General features: G+C 46.4%; 2 protein-coding genes across 2 annotated transcripts in view; both read right to left on the bottom strand.

Annotated features, from left to right (window-relative positions):
* LOC123748023 (probable G-protein coupled receptor No9) overlaps window positions 1-19,889 on the bottom strand; it is a 249,111-nt gene that overhangs the window by 98,888 nt on the left and 130,334 nt on the right. The window lies entirely within an intron of this gene.
* Window positions 18,308-19,889, bottom strand: part of LOC123750731 (mucin-17-like) — a 2,383-nt gene continuing 801 nt past the window's right edge. The window contains exon 2 of the mRNA XM_045732831.2: window positions 18,308-19,889. This exon is cut by the window's right edge and continues 286 nt beyond it. Coding sequence (XP_045588787.2) covers window positions 18,308-19,889 — 1,582 coding nt within the window.

Genomic DNA, 19,889 nt, shown 5'->3' on the forward strand with positions numbered 1-19,889 from the left:
TCTTCTTGAATTCTAAAAGTCATGTATATATGTGTAAATACATAAATTTCAACACACACACACACGGCTGTGTGAACTCCACAAACAGTTCAGCAGCCACAGGGAGTGGAGCACCACCCCCACATTTTACCCAATAGACACCCTACCTGCCCCATCCCCTGACAGCCCCCCAGTAAGTGCCCACCTAGGGCACCCTCCCACCACTCACCCTTAAGCCTTCCCTTCTCCACCACTCCCCTCTTCCTCACCCTTCCCTTTCCCCCCACACTCCCATGCCCTCTCCCCTCTTCTGCGCCCCCCCCCCCAAGTCCCCCCTTCTTCCCCATGAAGAAATGAAACTAGGCGGTGGAAACAGGAGGCCAGGCACAGGATACAGAATAGGAGATGACGTTCTTCATGAAACAGAGAGAAAGATCTAGGAGTTGATATCACACCAAACCTGTCTCCTGAAGCCCACATAAAAGAATTACATCTGCAGCATACGCGAGGCTGGCTAACATCAGAACAGCCTTCAGGAACCTGTATAAGGAATCGTTCAGAATCTTGTATACCACATATGTAAGACCAATCCTGGAGTATGCGGCCCCAGCACGGAGCCCGTACCTTGTCAAGCAAAAGACGAAGCTGGAAAAAGTTCAGACGTATGCCACTAGACTAGTCCCAGAACTAAGAGGCATGAGTTACGAGGAAAGGCTGCGGGAAATGCACCTTACGACACTGGGAGACAGAAGAGTGAGGGGAGACATGATCACTACCCACAAAATCCTCAGGGGTATTGACAGGGTAGACAAGGATAAACTATTCAACACTGGTGGGACGCGAACAAGGGGACACAGGTGGAAACTGAGTACCCAGATGAGCCACAGGGACGTTAGAAAGAACTTTTTCAGTGTCAGAGAAGTTAACGGATGGAATGCATTAGGCAGTGATGTGGTGGAGGCTGACTCCATACACAGTTTCAAATGTAGATATGACAGAGCCCAGTAGGCTCAGTAATCTGTACACCAGTTGATTGACAGTTGAGAGGCGGGACCAAAGAGCCAAAGCTCAACCCCCGCAAGCACAACTAGGTCTTCTATTCCTCCTACAGAAAATGGGGAATATCATTACCTTGTCGCTATTAATTTCACCAGCGAATTCTGTTGGGAATTATTCTTAATACAACAGTCTTTGGACTTTAAACATCATAAAAACATTTCACTTGAATCAACTTAATTATCAGTACCAAAATAGAGTAAATGTGACCTTTCTACCACTTATTGACATGTGGACAAGCGAGCCAAGGCGTCAGTGGAGTAAGGAGTCAGTCATTGTTAATACTGTTAGACCAGAGTGGCAGGAGCACAGCAGCTCCAAGTATACTCCCTTGGACGGAGTGTTATGGAAAGTAAATTAGTGCTTCCGTCATCAGCACACAGTCATCATCTAAACAAGGGAAGTGTCACACACAAAGATGACACTAACGTGATGCATCAAATGAACAAATCCACAAGGGCCGTGACGAGGATTCGAACCTGCGTCCGGGAGCATCCCAGACACTGCCTTAATCGACTGAGCTACGACAGGGTTAAAAGGGTTGAAACCGAAGTTCTACTGAACTTACAGGTTCGAATCCTCGTCACGGCCCTTGTGGATTTGTTCAAGGGCAGTGTCTTTGCGAAATCTTATCTAGTCATTCCTGGCCAGTAATGTTAGGTACATAGGATTATTTTCCGGTTAGGACACGCGGCAGCGACATAACCCAGATAATTATTCCTTGGTTTTAATTACCAATATTTCCTATGATATAGCTGTCATATATATATATATATATATATATATATATATATATATATATATATATATATATAGGATTACTGCAATTATTGCAAGTGCCCTTTGACAGGAACAATTGAAGAGGAAGCAAGAATTAATCCTAGTAATCCAGTACATTAGGTGGGAGTCAGCCACACCCACAAAGTGGATTATCTGGCTTATTCATCCGTGCTCATACTGCTGGTCAGGATAAAATCAGCCATAAAAGATAGGCCTCCCAATATTAATTACTAATATATGTAGTTGAATACTGTAGTGAATGTCTGCTAATCAATTTGATTGACTACATATATAAATCCATAAACGCTAATGTGTAAGGGAGTCAATTTGTGGGAATTCGAAAAAATACAGTCCACTAAACATCATATCATTTGCTATCGAAATATATATATAAATTAATGTAAAATATAAATTCTCTATAAATCCATATAAATTAATAAAAATAAATCTCACAGGTCGGTTCCCCACAGTCAGTGTCAGGGTAGTTAATAAATGGAATGCACTAAGAAGTGATGTGGTGGAGGCTGACTCCATACACAGTTTCAAATGTATATATGATAGAGCCCAGTAGGCTCAGGAACCTGTACACCAGTTGATTGACGGTTGAGAGGCGGGACCAAAGAGCCAAAGCACAGCCCCCGCAAGCACAACTAGGTGAGTACACACACACACACACACACACACACACACACACACACACACACACACACACACACACACACACACACATACACACACACACACACACACACACACACACACACACACACACACACACACAAATGATGACAACTACGTGAGTAGAAACACCCGTGTGTGTGTGTGTCTACATCAACTGTATTTTCATTTGTGGAAGGATTAATAGATACACTTCCTGTGGATACCTGGCGATGACGTATAGGCCGGTCAGCACAAGGCCTACCCTCACTTGGCTGACATTATCCCCTTGACTGTTGCAAGGCACAAGTCAGCAGCTGCTGGGTAAATATCTCCGAGGGTCAGCAAGTGCGTTTCTCACAGCTGTTGTGGTTGTTATTGTGGAGCTGGATTGATATACTGCATAGATACTCCTTGGGGTTGGATTTATATACCATAGATACTCCGTGGGGCTGGGTTGGCCAGGTCGCCCCTAGAGACCCTCCACACGAGTACTAGACATAACCGAACACTGACGACTTCCAAGGGTAAGCTGTTCCCTGTTTGCTCAGTATATGAGTAAGGACATGAACCAAGGCCCACTCGCTCCCCCATGCTCCTAGCCACCCCATGATGACCCCTACACCCATCCCTCTATGCCCCACTCCACCCATCACCCCCCCTCACCTCTTCACCCCCACACAGGAAACCAGCCTTCCCCCCCGTCCTCTCTGCTCCACTGACCTGTCTACAGCCTGGGACGAATTGCTTGTAAAATCCAATGAAGTCCTTTCCCCAAACTCCGGAGTGAAAGTTCGCGCAGTCAAGACTCCAGTTGAAAGTTGGAGGAAAAGTAATGGACATTTGAGGAGTTTTTTGTTGATATTCTTTACAATATATATATATATATATATATATATATATATATATATATATATATATATATATATATATATATATATATATATATATATATATATATATATATATATTTATTAAACTACAATCAGAAGCGAGTAAAGCGACCAGTTTGCTAGTACCCCCCCACCCCCCGCACCCTCGTCGTCCCTTGCCATACACTCGCGCCCTAAGCGCCCTGAGCGCCCTGAGCGCCCCGAGCGCCCCGAGCGCCCTAAGCGCCCTGAGCGCCCCGAGCGCCCTGAGCGCCCTAAGCGCCCTGAGCGCCCTCTCCCGTATTCCATACCCAAGTTGCTTGCTTGGTTCGTTTGGAGTATTAACAGAGCCATGAGAGCCTCCAGTGTGGGTGACGGTCACCAGACGGTCCGGATCGTTCGTCTAGATTCATAGCTTGACCTTTCCTGAGGTGGATATGTCCCTTCACCTCCCGGGGCGCGGCTGCCCTTCACCTCCCGGGGCGCGGCTGCCCTTCACCTCCCGGGGCGCGGCTGCCCTTCACCTCCCGGGGCGCGGCTGCCCTTCACCTCCCGGGGCGCGGCTGCCCTTCACCTCCCGGGGCGCGGCTGCCCTTCACCTCCCGGGACGCGGCTGCCCTTCACCTCCCGGGGCGCGGCTGCCCTTCACCTCCCGGGGCGCGGCTGCCCTTCACCTCCCGGGGCGCGGCTGCCCTTCACCTCCCGGGGCGCGGCTGCCCTTCACCTCCCGGGGCGCGGCTGCCCTTCACCTCCCGGGGCGCGGCTGCCCTTCACCTCCCGGGGCGCGGCTGCCCTTCACCTCCCGGGGCGCGGCTGCCCTTCACCTCCCGGGGCGCGGCTGCCCTTCACCTCCCGGGGCGCGGCTGCCCTTCACCTCCTGGGGCGCGGCTGCCCTTCCCAGGCACCTGCCAAACCTGGCCACCGCCCTCCTCTTTGACTTGTTCTTCTTTCTCTTCCTCCTATTACTTCTTTACTACTCTTTTTCTTATTTTTCTTGTTATTATTGTTATTATTGTTGTTCTTCATGTTCGTCATTACCTCCTCCTCCTCCTCCTGCCCACAACACACAGAGCGCCAGCACTACGATAACCTCAACCAAGGACTTACTAACTCCATGCTGTTGAATTTTCGCGGTGTGAAAATAATGATAATAAAACTGCCTCTGCTTTGTTGTGGGGTATTAGCCGGGTGAAGGGTGGTGGTGAGGGGCGCAGAGTGGAGGGGGCCAGGGAGGGGCGCAGAGGGGGGGATGGGGCGCCAGGGAGGGAGAAATGCTGAGGGAAGGGAAAGGTGAGATCGTGGAAGAAAGAGGGAAGATAAGCTTTCAACATAAACTTAGAAGCTTTATTCGGAGTCATTTTAACGCTAGAAAGGATGATTAGTAAACGATGGAGACTAAATTTGACTAATAAATATTGGATATAGTAAGCAAAACAAAATAGGAGAGACATACAAATGGTTTCAAATTCATCAAATGGAAATTGACAGCAATAGGCCATCGACGACAGAGGTCAACAAACTACGTACTTGGTGTAGTCAGAGGCCTCGTAGTGCCTCCAACATGGCCTTCTTCCATCTGCCTGAGTGGCGCTGGCTCTCTGGGGACGAAGGTTCCTGCTGTAGTGCCCAGTACAAGGCCCTCATCTGCACGGTTAACGCACAGATTAGCCCATCACTGTGGCACGGGCTGCAGCTGGGAGATGTACTGTGGCCGGCACTCGTAACTGCCAAGCACTTCTGTGCTTGGCAGAACCTAGGAATTGCCTAGGAATTGCTCATATATCACGCACCGACTGGGTACAAAAGTGTATGTTTAGTTGGGAGGGTAAGAGGAGTCTAGCTGGCCATCTTGGCTGTGTTCCCAGAGATAACTGGTGAAGTAGTGAAGGTGTATGTGGCAGCAAGCACCTTGCCAGGAGACATCCTGCCATGCATCGCGACGTCTTACTCTCCTGTGGTTGCTGAGGCTGCTTTTTAGCGTGAGTGCTCCCTGCCATATCTTGGCATCTGAATGGGCGAATGGATTTCAGCCTAAACGGGTTGACATTTTTTTTGTATCCAGAAGAGGAAAGACAGATTTCGACCTGGGGGAGTCAGCTGTCACGGGCTGCTTCCTGGGGGTGGAGGCCTTTTCGAGGACCGGGCCTCGGGGACACTAAAAGCCCCGAAATCATCTCAAGACATCTCAAGAAGTATGGCTGCGCTCTTTTTGGAGTGATTGCCTCAGGGCGGCTGAGGGGATGCATGTGTATTTGGGGCAGTTAAGAATGATTGCTCAGGCATGAATTATTAATCCGGGTGTCGTGGATAATGTGTGCGAGTTGTAAATCATTAAATATGTATCATGACATTGTGTAGTATCCACATTGTGTATGTAATATTCGCCATCATTGTATCTACATCATGACACAACTCATCACTTTTGTATGCGTCGACTTCTTCGACTTCTAGCCTAGAACCTAGAACCTAGAGCAGGCTCGTGGCACCTTTACCCCAGGCACCGAGGACCTCTAGGAGCAATGGGGGACAACATTCTACTGATGATCCAGTTCTCTGTACTTACTGGGCTTCGCTGATTGGCAGTGAATGACAACAAAACCTGCAAGTCCAGCACTAAACCCAATCTAGTTTCCCAATGTTCCGTAATTCTACCAATCTCGCTGGTCGCACAGACGGGATTATAACTGGAACTTCATGTGTGTATCACCACACACACACACACACACACACACACACACACACACACACACACACACACACACACACACACACACACACACACACACACACACACACGCACACACACACGCGCACGCACAACACTTACCAAATCTAATATACGATTCATTAAGCATTACAAATTGATTATGAGTACACAAATAAAGTTAAATTAAGCAGAATGGACAATTTCCCTCTGCGAGGCTCAAAAACCATCGTCCTTAGAAAACGGATAATCACCTGAAAATTAATGATTGACATACGGGAAGTCGAATTGTTTGTGCCCATTGACTATACCCTGGTTGAGGTGTTTGTGTGCAGTTATTAAGCTCGGGAATAGTTGGGAGGTGGCAGTGGAGATGGACAGTGGAAGTGGACAGTGGAGGTGGACAGTGGTGGTGGTAGTGGGTGGACAGTGGTGGTAGTGGGTGGACAGGACAGTGGTGACGGTGGTCACGGTGTATTGCAATTAGCCATAACTTAATTGGGGTAGGTGCTGGAGCCAGCAATATTGGATCAAATTTCGTGCAAATACATTCAGGTCAGGATAACATTCAGGTCAGGATAACATTCAGTTCAGGACAACATTCAGGTCACGCCAACATTCAGGTCACGCCAACATTCAGGTCACGCCAACATTCAGGTCAGGACAACATTCAGGTCACGCCAACATTCAGGTCAGGACAACAATCAGGTCACGCCAACATTCAGGTCACGCCAACATTCAGGTCAGGACAACATTCAGGTCACGCCAACATTCAGGTCACGCCAACATTCAGGTCACGCCAACATTCAGGTCAGGACAACATTCAGGTCACGCCAACATTCAGGTCAGGACAACATTCAGGTCAGGCCAACATTCAGGTCACGCCAACATTCAGGTCACGCCAACATTCAGGTCACGCCAACATTCAGGTCAGGACAACATTCAGGTCAGGCCAACATTCAGGTCACGCCAACATTCACGTCACGCCAACATTCAGGTCACGCCAACATTCAGGTCACGCCGACATTCAGGTCACGCCAACATTCAGGTCACGCCAACATTCAGGTCAGGACAACATTCAGGTCACGCCAACATTCAGGTCACGCCAACATTCAGGTCAGGACAACATTCAGGTCACGCCAACATTCAGGTCAGGACAACATTCAGGTCAGGCCAACATTCAGGTCACGCCAACATTCAGGTCACGCCAACATTCAGGTCACGCCAACATTCAGGTCAGGACAACATTCAGGTCAGGCCAACATTCAGGTCACGCCAACATTCACGTCACGCCAACATTCAGGTCACGCCAACATTCAGGTCACGCCGACATTCAGGTCACGCCAACATTCAGGTCACGCCAACATTCACGTCACGCCAACATTCAGGTCACGCCAACATTCAGGTCAGGACAACATTCAGGTCAGGCCAACATTCAGGTCACGCCAACATTCACGTCACGCCAACATTCAGGTCACGCCAACATTCAGGTCACGCCGACATTCAGGTCACGCCAACATTCAGGTCACGCCAACATTCACGTCACGCCAACATTCAGGTCACGCCAACATTCAGGTCAGGACACCATATCACACTCTCCCCGAGGTCACTGGTCAAGAGGTCACTTACTCTGATCTTAATTCACCGAGAGTTCTGAGGTGAGGCAAAAAATCCTCTCCTTCCTCCTAAAGTTGAAGGTTTATCAGAGAGGTTTTTCTCCTTTTTTGACCAACTGGTGAGCATTTCGGTTTCATTGTTAATTTAATCCTAACATTTTGGAGGAAATCCATTCACTTGGGTTCTAAGAGACTCGAACCGTAGACCCCCAAGTGTGTGAGGCCGTCGACGCTTTATCGACCGAGCTATTGAGTAGTCTTAATAAGCAAAGTTTCCAAATGCAGGATCCAGCTTCAGAAGATATAAATATATATCCTCTCTATTAATGGCGGAACGCTCGTGTTCAACCGGACTGTTTGCTCGTGTCTTCTGGTGCCGCATTTGAGTCCTGGAAGAGTCAACCCGTCCCACATGACCACTCTAGCTGGAGCTCCGGAGAAACGCTTTAACTTCTCAGTGGAGGAATAACTTCTATAAACAAGAAATAAGACCTTTAGGAAGACTTCCTGTGCGGGAGGGAGGAAGTGTGTCACGTGGGCGTCGTGAGGAAGGTGGCTATAGAAAGGCCGCGCTCTTGGCTCCTTGCAACTTTAATTCTCTGACTCCCAGATCAGTCTAGAACAATCAAGTGCCGGCGCCAGACAGGAGTTTCAGTATTATTGGCTTCCTTTATAAAGGTCCGCCCCGCGGCCTTATAACAATTTTTATATATACCCGCGGTATATATATAATTTATATATATACTCATTTATATACCTGCGGCCGTTGTCTGTCGCAGGAGGATGTTCTGGTACAGGAGGGGATGGGGGGGGAGGGTAAAACAGATAGGCTGGGTCAACTCTTACTCTACACAGTTCTCCCGATAACTACCGGTGGTCGGACAGTTGAGTATCTGGGTCACGTAGTTACCGCTCAACCTTTTATTGGTCTGGAAAGTCCAAAAGACTCGTCTTTTAGCTTTCTATCACAAAGGATTATTATCATAAAATAAGCGCATTGTAAAGAGAACGGGAGCAAGTACAGTACCCTGGGGGACCCACGGAGGCGAGTCACTGTGTGTGTTACATTCTTGAAGAATTAGTATTGAAGTCATTCGGGGCGTTTTGGGGTTCACTGGAAGGAGAAGCGCACTGTGTCTACCTCAAGGCTCTTCTTCTTCTTCTCTGAGTTTTGCTCTACAAGACCATTTTTTGCTATTTTTTGCATCTCTTGAGTTTAATACGAAACTTTCAGCTTCAGCTCAGTAGCTTGTAGTTGCCAGGCTGGTGTTGCGTGTGGGTCTTGGGAGAGTGGTTCATCTAAGTGGTGGTTGTTGCCTCCGCCTGTAGAAGCAGCGCCGTGTGCTCGGGCCAGCTTCCGTCTCCTTTGGAAACACTCACTCATCACCCTCACTCTCTCCTCATGAGCCCCCTACTTCTCTCATCTCTTCACTCACTTCCCTCATTGACCTCATATCTCTATTATGCCCATATTCCCGATGTTGTTGATGAGGCTACGGCCCTCTGGAGAAGGGAGGAGCCCCTCGTGTGTGACCTGGGGTCGTGTGGGTCACCCACGGAACTTACAAGACTCTCTTTGTCGTGATATTTCTTCTGTTGGACCACAGGCTGGACCCAGCATGAAGAGGGTGGGAGGGAAGAGAATGTTGTCCTCACGTGTTCCTTCACGTTCACCCATAAATTTCTTCCTTTCCATTGTTCCCACTTTTTGCGTTCCTTCCCCTTCCCTCCCTCCCCTTCTCGTTTGTAATCCATCCTCATTCCCTTCCTCCCTCCATCTATACCTTTCCTTCATTCCATATTCATCTTGTTCCCTCCGCTAACCCTCCTTCCTATGGTCCCCTCCCCCTTCCCCCTTCCCCCTTCCCCCTTCCCTTAACACTCCACAATAATTATTTTGCCTTCCCCTCCTGCCTCTTGATGCCTTGTTGACATTTGTTCCGATTAATTACCCCAATTAAATGATTGGGAACTTGCTCTCACTCGTTAGTGCCGCTCCCGGATTTAATATGGCGTCGATATGTGTGTGTGTATATATATATATATATATATATATATATATATATATATATATATATATATATATATATATATATATATATATATTTTGCAGGGTCGAGTATCTGCTCTGAAGCCCCGCCTTCCAAGTCTCGTTAGTTCATGGTAGTGAATCTTTTCACTCGTTTTTCTTGCCATATTTACAATTAAAGTTGCTTGTAGAAATGGTTTCGACAACTTCCTCATCTAGTCTTAGTGTGTGTGTGTGTGTGTGTGTGTGTGTGTGTGTGTGTGTGTGTGTGTGTGTGTGTGTGTGTGTACTCACCTAGTTGTACTCACCTAGATGTGCTTGCGGGGATTGAGCTCTGGCTCTTTGGTCCCGCCTCTCAACTGTCAATCAACAGGTGTACAGGTTCCTGAGCCTATTGGGCTCTATCATATCTACACTTGAAACTGTGTATGGAGTCAGCCTCCACCACATCACTTCCCAATGCATTCCATTTGTCAACCACTCTGACACTAAAAAAGTTCTTTCTAATATCTCTGTGGCTCATTTGGGCACTTAGTTTCCACCTGTGTCCCCTAGTGCGTGTGCCCCTTGTGTTAAACAGCCTGTCTTTATCAACACAGCCTGTGGATGTGTGTGTGTGTGTGTGTAAATAACCACATACTAAATTAAAAATCATCATATATTTCACTGTAGTATAAAATCCAAAGCTTAAAATATATTTTACCACACAGACCTGACTGACATATCAGGCATCAGAAACATAGAGTTATTTAGACTGCAAGAGAGGACATGTATCAGCCGAGTCTCGGGATTACTTCTTGCACAATTACTATATATTCTCATTATTTACCAATAATGTAATTATCTGATTTTATTTAACCTGGTCTTACGTTGAGATTACGTTGTTAACTAATTATAGCACGCTAGAAATCAATTATATTTCATTCAATAATAGATTTACATATAATAATTCTCTTAGAATTTACTTTGTTATAAAAGATTTAATCTCTTTAAAGATGTTAACAGTTATTAAATACCAAACTTGTCCTTATGCTATATTAATATTATATTTTTCCACTTATATATTTGACCGCTTGCATGTGTGTGTATGTATGTGGGTATTTACATATGTAAGTATACGTGTATGTGCTCACCTGTGTTAATCAACTGATGTAATGACTATTTAATCCCATGGGTTCGACAAATATTGACATTTGAAAATATTTATAAAGTTGGATTCCATCATTTGCTATTCTGACGCCTATAGCTCGTATCTACCGAAGAGAATATCAGTCTGTCTGTCCAAGGTTGATGGCCATACGCTTAGGAAGGTATTTTCTGTAGAGTTTTGAGCAACTTTTCATTATTTGTATGATATCCTCATAATGCACCCAGAGTCTGCCAGTGCAGACTACTTATCACGTGCCTCTGTAGGACTAACCATCCTGTGTGATGGGGAGTTTAGCATCACGTAGCTAGTTTTTTTGACACACTGTACTTCCCTTCATATAGTCTAGGGTAGCTGCACTAAATATATATATATATATATATATATATATATATATATATATATATATATATATATATATATATATATATATATATATATATATATATATATATACATATATATATATATATATATATATATATATATATATATATATATATATATATATATATATATATATATATATATATATGTCGCTGGGAATGCTAAGGTTTACTTAGTGAATAATATAAGACCAATCAAAGTGTAAAAATAACTTTGGAGACATTTTTATTTCCTTCTGACACGAATCTTCGTGTCAGGATCATTGATGGAACTATTTCTGTCATATTCAGTAACACGTGTATAAGTACGACTGCTTGTAAAATGTAAATAAAAGCCCAAAGATTTACATCATTCAACGTAAATTAAAGACCCAATAACAACATTATAATACTTGACAAATAAGTAACAACCAATGTGCAGAAGAGTTAGAGCATATAGAGAAGGGTCGAGGACTCTAAGAGGTGTTCAATTCGGGTCTCGTGTTAGCAATATGAATCGATTCCGAGATTAAATAAACCACAAAGAATCTGAAACTAGTTTTAATACTTTCACTCCGGTCGAGACTTGGGCCAAGACAAGGGTGGTGGCAGACCAGAGCTGACAGAGGGGACACAGGTGGAAACTTTGTACCCAGATGAGCCACAGAGACGTTAGAAAGAATTTTTTTCAGTGTCAGAGTAGTTAATAAATGGAATGCTCTAGGAAGTGATGTGGTGGAGGCTGACTCCATACACAGTTTCAAATGTAGATATGATAGAGTCCAGTAGGCTTAGGAATCTGTACACCAGTTGATTGAGAGTTGAGAGGCGGGACCAAAGAGACAAAGCACAACCCCGCAAGCACAATTAGGTGAGTACCTGAGGGCTACAGCCGGGAGAGATCGTGAACCAATACTTCGTGATCTTCCAAACAACGTAACAAAAATATTGAAGTTTACCCTTAGTCATGCAAATCAAAAATGATTTTCCTTTTAATGCAGAAACAGTGGTACAGGCGCACTCCACAATAAGGCGCAGTACGTAAGGTTAATGTTATCGATAGATGGCAGGCAGAGACACCACAACATAGTGGCAGAGCTGATAACTAACGCCAGTTTTCGTTCTAATTATTTTATTGAAAAAGCGTTATCTTAATCTTCGTTCTCCACCAATATTTTCAGTGTCAGTCAGCCTGTGTGAGGAAACTCTCCGTCAGGCTATAACTTAACACTTAAATTCGGAAACTGAACTTGTGTTGCGTGTTAAGTGTGTGTAACGAGGGTTATACTGTTCCTCTCCAGGATGGTCCTGAAGATGGGGGGCCGTCGCCATGTTGGACTGCTGCTCCTGGACTCCGAGCGCTGCCTGCAAGGACGTGAGTAATTTAGACTCTTAAGGTAGCGAGCCTCATCGACTATAGTGACTAGACCAATCATGCCAACCTTGATAATAATTAATGTGTTGGAGAATGAGTTTGATGATGACACACTCACCGCGTTGGGTTATGGCTTGAGTTTGTTTATTAGGGACGTTCACTGTGTACTGTAGAGGTTGACCGAACGTTCTTTGCAATTTGGAAAGGAGTATATAGTGATATATCGATTTTTAGAAATTAATGTATGCAAGGGAATTTGTTAATGGCACTTTATTAAACAAGGTTGTTCTTAATAGCCATGATAGATTAAAAATGAATTGATAACATTAAAAATGTAAAAGATTTGCTTGTTAATAAAGCTACTTAAATATAATGAGAGTAAGTGCGTATTTAGCAAGTTAACAAATATTAATTATATGTAATGTTAGTCTTGTCTCTAGTTAGTATGGAGATGAAGGTCTTAACAGTCTCCCAGTGATTGGTTTAGTGCAATTCCCTTTGGACAAATTACCTGAATATAATTTAGCTTTACCTGCATTCACCATTAATTAATATGTGTATTAGGGATAACACCTTTGATTTTAATGGGAAGTTCTGTGCTCAGGCGATTAGTAAGGCAATGAGAACCTCATTTCTCCTGTGATTAGCAATTTATATTTGGATTTTTTCGAAATGGGAATTTTTTGATACTCTTAAATAATTCCCAGATGTTAGGAAACACTTGGATAACTCGCTGTTTAATTCCCTTAACAAGACCAGTTAGGCGTTGGTTAATGTCCTCTTGAGTTAGCAACTCTTAGGTCTCTTGAGGTTATCTTGAGATGATTTCGGGGCTTAAGTGTCCCCGCGGCCCGGTCCTCGACCAGGCCTCCACCCCCAGGAAGCAGCCCGTGACAGCTGACTAACACCCAGGTACCTATTTTACTGCTAGGTAACAGGGGCATAGGGTGAAAGAAACTCTGCCCATTGTTTCTCGCCGGCGCCTGGGATCGAACCCAGGACCACAGGACCACAAGTCCAGCGTGCTGTCCGCTCGGCCGACCGGCTCCCTTCAATCAAAGAACAATCAAAGAACAAAGAACAAAAGAACAATCAACCACAGAAGGTCTCTTGCTGTTGTGTTGAGCCTAGAAGTCAGAACTTTCAGAAAGCTGTTAATACTTTTACTCCAGGGATCAAAGATTTCTGAAGGTCTCTGAGGTGCGAAAGGTCTTTAGAGCGACAGGGAAAACATAGTACTGGTGATGCAGTTGTGTGTGCCACCTGCGTGAGAGCTCTCAGCGTTGTCAGGTGAATAACGCCACATGGTCTCGGTGTATTATCGAGACACACATTATAGCTGCTGGGTCTACGATGGGGCTGACCCCGGCTACATTACCTGTGGGCTTGAGATGGGACTGGTCAGAGTTAGGGCTGGGAGAGCAACCCACTCGGTGCTCCAGGGTGAAATACTGTCATCGTTTACCCTGGCCAAGTTGCCTAAACAAGTCCTAGAGGATTGCTTTTACTAGATCAAACTTCAGGTTTCACTAGTGACAAATATAGTGTTGGTGTTCACCGGAACAGAACAACGGGTGACTAATGTGGAACACAACCCACTCCAGGTCAGTTAACTTATATCTTCCGCTCCTAACACTGTTTATATCACAGATTAATCAAATGAGAACTCAATCCCACAATAAATAATTAATTGATCATATCATTCTTGTGAAATTTCAGACAAAATGTAATTCACAATCCAATCATAATATATAAAATATTAAATATGATATTAAATATTTATATAACAATGGCAATATTATCGACTTTGCATGTTTGTACGCCTGAGGTGTTTTGTTTTATGTAGGCTCTCTTGTGGCTACCTTGTGTAGCTTCCGGGGATCAAGGGCCCCGCGGCCCGGTCTCAGACCAGGCCATCCATTTATCGTCTGGTCGTGTTAGTACCGAAAGAGATCGTTCGCCTTTTGCTTATTGAAGATAAAATGAAGAAAATGTTTAACTGAATATGATAGGAGGGATCCTAGCCTCAGTATCTCATTACGTTAAGGGTCACTATTTGTTAATGGTGAGGGTAATATGCACGTTAAGAGACACTATTTGTTAATGGTGAGGGTAATATGCATGATAAGAGACATTATTTGTTAATGGTGAGGGTAATATGCATGTTAAGAGACACTATTTGTTAATAGTGAGGGTAACGGATAATTCTTCTGCCACTGATGATGATCATTTTAGAATGATAAGTTTAGACTATCCAGGTTACATGTTTAACTGCAGGGAGACCCTCGCACCCCATCAATAACGGGAGAGAGGCGGCCCAATTGACCAAATTCATTAAAATTCGCAAATGATCCTCTTGAGGCGTGAAACTTCCTGATAACGCTGGACTAATGATTGGCAGACAATCACATCTCAATCACGAGACGGGAGATTGATCGTGAGACGAGAGTCATCAGACACGTCATCAATTACTACAAATATAAGTTACAAGAAGTGGCATAACGCGGGCCACGGGGGCCCAGGAGACCAAGCCCGACCAGTATTATACATAATTCGTTCATATATCATATCAGGTGCCGAGTACACTGCCTGTGTAGCTGAGGCGGATAGATTGGGTAGCTCTCTCTCTCTCTCTCTCTCTCTCTCTCTCTCTCTCTCTCTCTCTCTCTCTCTCTCTCTCTCTCTCTCTCTCTCTCTCTCTCTCTCTCTCTCTCTCTCTCTCTCTCTCTCTGTCTCTCTCTCTCTCTCTCTCTGTCTCTCTCTCTCTCTCTGTCTCTCTCTCTGTCTCTCTCTCTCTGTCTCTCTCTCTGTCTCTCTCTCTCTCTCTCTCTCTCTCTCTCTCTCTCTCTCTCTCTCTCTCTCTCTCTCTCTCTCTCTCTCTCTCTCTCTCTCTCTCTCTCTCTCTCTCTCTCACACACAGACACACACACATACACATTTTTGAAATACGGCAACAAAGTGTAAATCAATAAAGGGCGCGACTTTACATAACAACATGGCTAAACGAGCAATGAACGAGCACAGAAACGCTTATAAGAATTTTAAAGAGAGGTAAGATGCCAAGGATTATATTCCCTCACGGGCTGTCATCACACACCGTCTCTTATGACCGCCATCTTGCAGTCACATATTCATTTCTCGGTGGTGTGTAGCATTCATGATTCTCGTGTATATCCCTCAAGTCCATTTGCTCACCTATTTTGCATTGTCACTGCTTGAACTGCAGGCTGGTTTCTGTGAGTATTTTTTTCCTTTGTCTCTGAGAGTTGGTATGTTTCATATTTTTGTTGCTCTGTGTGAAGATCATGTAAAGTCTTGCTGGTATATCGCTTTTCCCGCCGTGTGTTCTTGACGTGTTGAAGAATTAAGAAGATTGATTTCTTCTTTTAAGAAGATTGTGGTCATTACTTCCAACAGCTTATAGCCCTGTCTCACCCTGTCACAGAACTAGTGACAGGGGGGGAGATCTAAGCCCCTTCCTCCCTTGCCAGTTGCAGCTCTTGCCTGCATCAATAACCCCTTGCATGCAATCAGTAGGCAATTGCACGGTCATCGATCGTGTGCTTGCGGCTCCAGTTGAGACACGCGAGGCATCTATGAAGTAGTGCAGGGAGATCTGGATGCATTGGTATCTCTGTGGGACTCATCATTCTGGAGTGAATCACCAGAGAAGGACACCAACTGGGATTGTCCATCACCAGTCTGCATGATGGACGAAAAGGTTTCACGCTGCCTGAGACAGGAACTGACAAGCGACAAACAAAGCAGGCGAAAAAAACAGATCATTGTCAATTTCTTGGAGAGTAAATATATATATATATATATATATATATATATATATATATATATATATATATATATATATATATATATATATATATATATATATATATATATATATATACATCAGTGGCCTGGCTTATAGAGCTAAGTTGTGACGGCTTGTAGAGGCAAGTTGTGACGGCTTGTAGAGGCAAGTTGTGACGGCTTGTAGAGGCAAGTTGTGACGGCTTGTAGAGGCAAGTTGTGACGGCTTGTAGAGGCAAGTTGTGACGGCTTGTAGAGGTAATTTGTGACGGCTTGTAGACGCAAGTTGTGACACGCCGCAAGTGCACTACCACCACTGTACTCATCACTTGGCGGCTACCACAGCTGGTCTTTATGGACTGGTATCCGCACCAGAGGTTCCGTGACCAGAGTGCTGATGTGTGTGTGTGTGTGTTGACTTCAACTGTGGACGTGACACTGTTGAATGACCCTGCCTCGCCTCTCCCGCCCTCAGCTGCGGCTACTACACCGTTGCTCCTGCCGACCTCTACTTCCACACCTCCGTGTAACCTCCTAGTGGCTATAATGACTGGTACAGTGGTGTGTCGAGGGAGGTACGCTGAGTCCAGCTGTGTCAGTGATTATGAAGCCACTCAAATCAACACGGAATCATAACTCAGCTTCACTAGTGACTCACGTTGCTGAGTGATTGGCCCATTAACGTGTTTGGTGAGGACGCCGTGGCGAGGAATTCTCGCACCTCAGGTCAACTGACATAAAACCTCATCCAGTGCGTATGATATTTATATATATATCTGATCACTTCCGTCTCCTATTTTGCAAATTATTCCTATTGGCTGGCTGCATGACCGTCTAGGCGGCTCCGCCCAATCAGCAACATCACACCGTGACCCAGCAGCCAATCAGGATTTGTTTGCATAGTAAGTTAGTGTTTGAATGAACTATTGTCAAAGTATAGAAGACTTTTCTGATTATGACGCTCAGATTATAAGTCGGGTTTTCGACTTTTCGACTTTCGTGGAGTTTAATTCATTTCATACAAATATAATTTGTTCCTTCTATGAAATATCATTGGAAGTATAATTTAGATAAAATGCTTGTATAAGCGTATAATTTCCCTCCTAAAATATGCTCTTGGAATATATTTTCCCCCTGCTATAATTCTGATTTAAGAGGTTAATATTAGACACTAGCCTCCCCTCTGGCGTTTAGCGCTCGCTGGAACGCGTTCGTTACTGGTTCTCAGTTATTTGTACTCACTTTTGCAGTATTACTGAATGACGTTTAGGTTGGTGCAGTGAATGCCTTCGTTATTGTGATGGAAGATGTGTGTGCTCAGCTCAATGGTTCCAAGATTCTTTTAGCATTTTCTGAATAACTTGAACACAAAACAGATCACACTGTAAGCGCGCGCACACACACACACACACACACACACACACACACACACACACACACACACACACACACACACACACACACATATACATAGCTCACATCATATACGCACCCACGCACATACTCAAACGAACATTCAAACACTAATATTCATATTAAACACCCACATACACACACATATATATACATAACATTGGGAGGTTTCAGCGGTCCTTCCCTTACTCAAGAGAGCTTCCGGCTTACCAGAGTGCTGGCTTTAATGTTCGCTTTATGCTTTATGTGGAAGCTAGCTGCGTTGAACACCTCTGTGCTCTATGTGGAAGCTGGCTGCGTTGAGCACCTCTGTGCTCTATGTGGAAGCTGGCTGCGTTGAGCACCTCTGTGCTCTATGTTACTCTATGTGGTGGCTGGCTGCGTTAAAAAGCTCTGGTATTTCTGATGGTACTTATCCCCAAGTTGTGATACCGGCCTCAGGCCAGGTATTATGGAACCCGCCAGGTGGTTCAGTCATGTTTTACCCGAACACGAACCGTCAATCGTTTAATATCCAGGTCCCCCAATAATAGTTTGGTGCACAAAGGCGAACGTTCTAATTGGAGAAAGTTTGGCCAGACGTCTCACCCGGACCACAATGGGACGATTGGTGGGCGGCGGCGCTGAGAACTCCGGCGATCTCTGCTGTGGGCGGCGGTGTTGAGAACTCCGGCGATCTCTGCTGTGGGCGGCGGTGTTGAGAACTCCGGCGATCTCTGCTGTGGGCGGCGGTGTTGAGAACTCCAGCGATCTCTGCTGTGGGCGGCGGTGTTGAGAACTCCAGCGATCTCTGCTGTGGGCGGCGGTGTTGAGAACTCCGGCGATCTCTGCTGTGGGCGGCGGTGTTGAGAACTCCGGCGATCTCTGCTGTGGGCGGCGGTGTTGAGAACTCCAGCGATCTCTGCTGTGGGCGGCGGTGTTGAGAACTCCAGCGATCTCTGCTGTGGGCGGCGGTGTTGAGAACTCCGGCGATCTCTGCTGTGGGCGGCGGTGTTGAGAACTCCAGCGATCTCTGCTGTGGGCGGCGGTGTTGAGAACTCCGGCGATCTCTGCTGTGGGCGGCGGTGTTGAGAACTCCGGCGATCTCTGCTGTGAGCGGCGGTGTTGAGAACTCCAGCGATCTCTGCTGTGGGCGGCGGTGTTGAGAACTCCGGCGATCTCTGCTGTGGGCGGCGGTGTTGAGAACTCCGGCGATCTCTGCTGTGGGCGGCGGTGTTGAGAACTCCAGCGATCTCTGCTGTGGGCGGCGGTGTTGAGAACTCCGGCGATCTCTGCTGTGGGCGGCGGTGTTGAGAACTCCGGCGATCTCTGCTGTGGGCGGCGGTGTTGAGAACTCCGGCGATCTCTGCTGTGGGCGGCGGTGTTGAGAACTCCGGCGATCTCTGCTGTGGGCGGCGGTGTTGAGAACTCCGGCGATCTCTGCTGTGGGCGGCGGTGTTGAGAACTCCGGCGATCTCTGCTGTGGGCGGCGGTGTTGAGAACTCCGGCGATCTCTGCTGTGGGCGGCGGTGTTGAGAACTCCGGCGATCTCTGCTGTGGGCGGCGGTGTTGAGAACTCCGGCGATCTCTGCTGTGGGCGGCGGTGTTGAGAACTCCGGCGATCTCTGCTGTGGGCGGCGGTGTTGAGAACTCCGGCGATCTCTGCTGTGGGCGGCGGTGTTGAGAACTCCGGCGATCTCTGCTGTGGGCGGCGGTGTTGAGAACTCCGGCGATCTCTGCTGTGGGCGGCGGTGTTGAGAACTCCGGCGATCTCTGCTGTGGGCGGCGGTGTTGAGAACTCCGGCGATCTCTGCTGTGGGCGGCGGTGTTGAGAACTCCGGCGATCTCTGCTGTGGGCGGCGGTGTTGAGAACTCCGGCGATCTCTGCTGTGGGCGGCGGTGTTGAGAACTCCGGCGATCTCTGCTGTGGGCGGCGGTGTTGAGAACTCCGGCGATCTCTGCTGTGGGCGGCGGTGTTGAGAACTCCGGCGATCTCTGATGTGGGCGGCGGTGTTGAGAACTCCGGCGATCTCTGCTGTGGGCGGCGGTGTTGAGAACTCCGGCGATCTCTGCTGTGGGCGGCGGTGTTGAGAACTCCGGCGATCTCTGC

The sequence above is a fragment of the Procambarus clarkii genome, chromosome 5 (assembly GCF_040958095.1).
Source record: "Procambarus clarkii isolate CNS0578487 chromosome 5, FALCON_Pclarkii_2.0, whole genome shotgun sequence".
Taxonomy (NCBI): domain Eukaryota; kingdom Metazoa; phylum Arthropoda; class Malacostraca; order Decapoda; family Cambaridae; genus Procambarus; species Procambarus clarkii.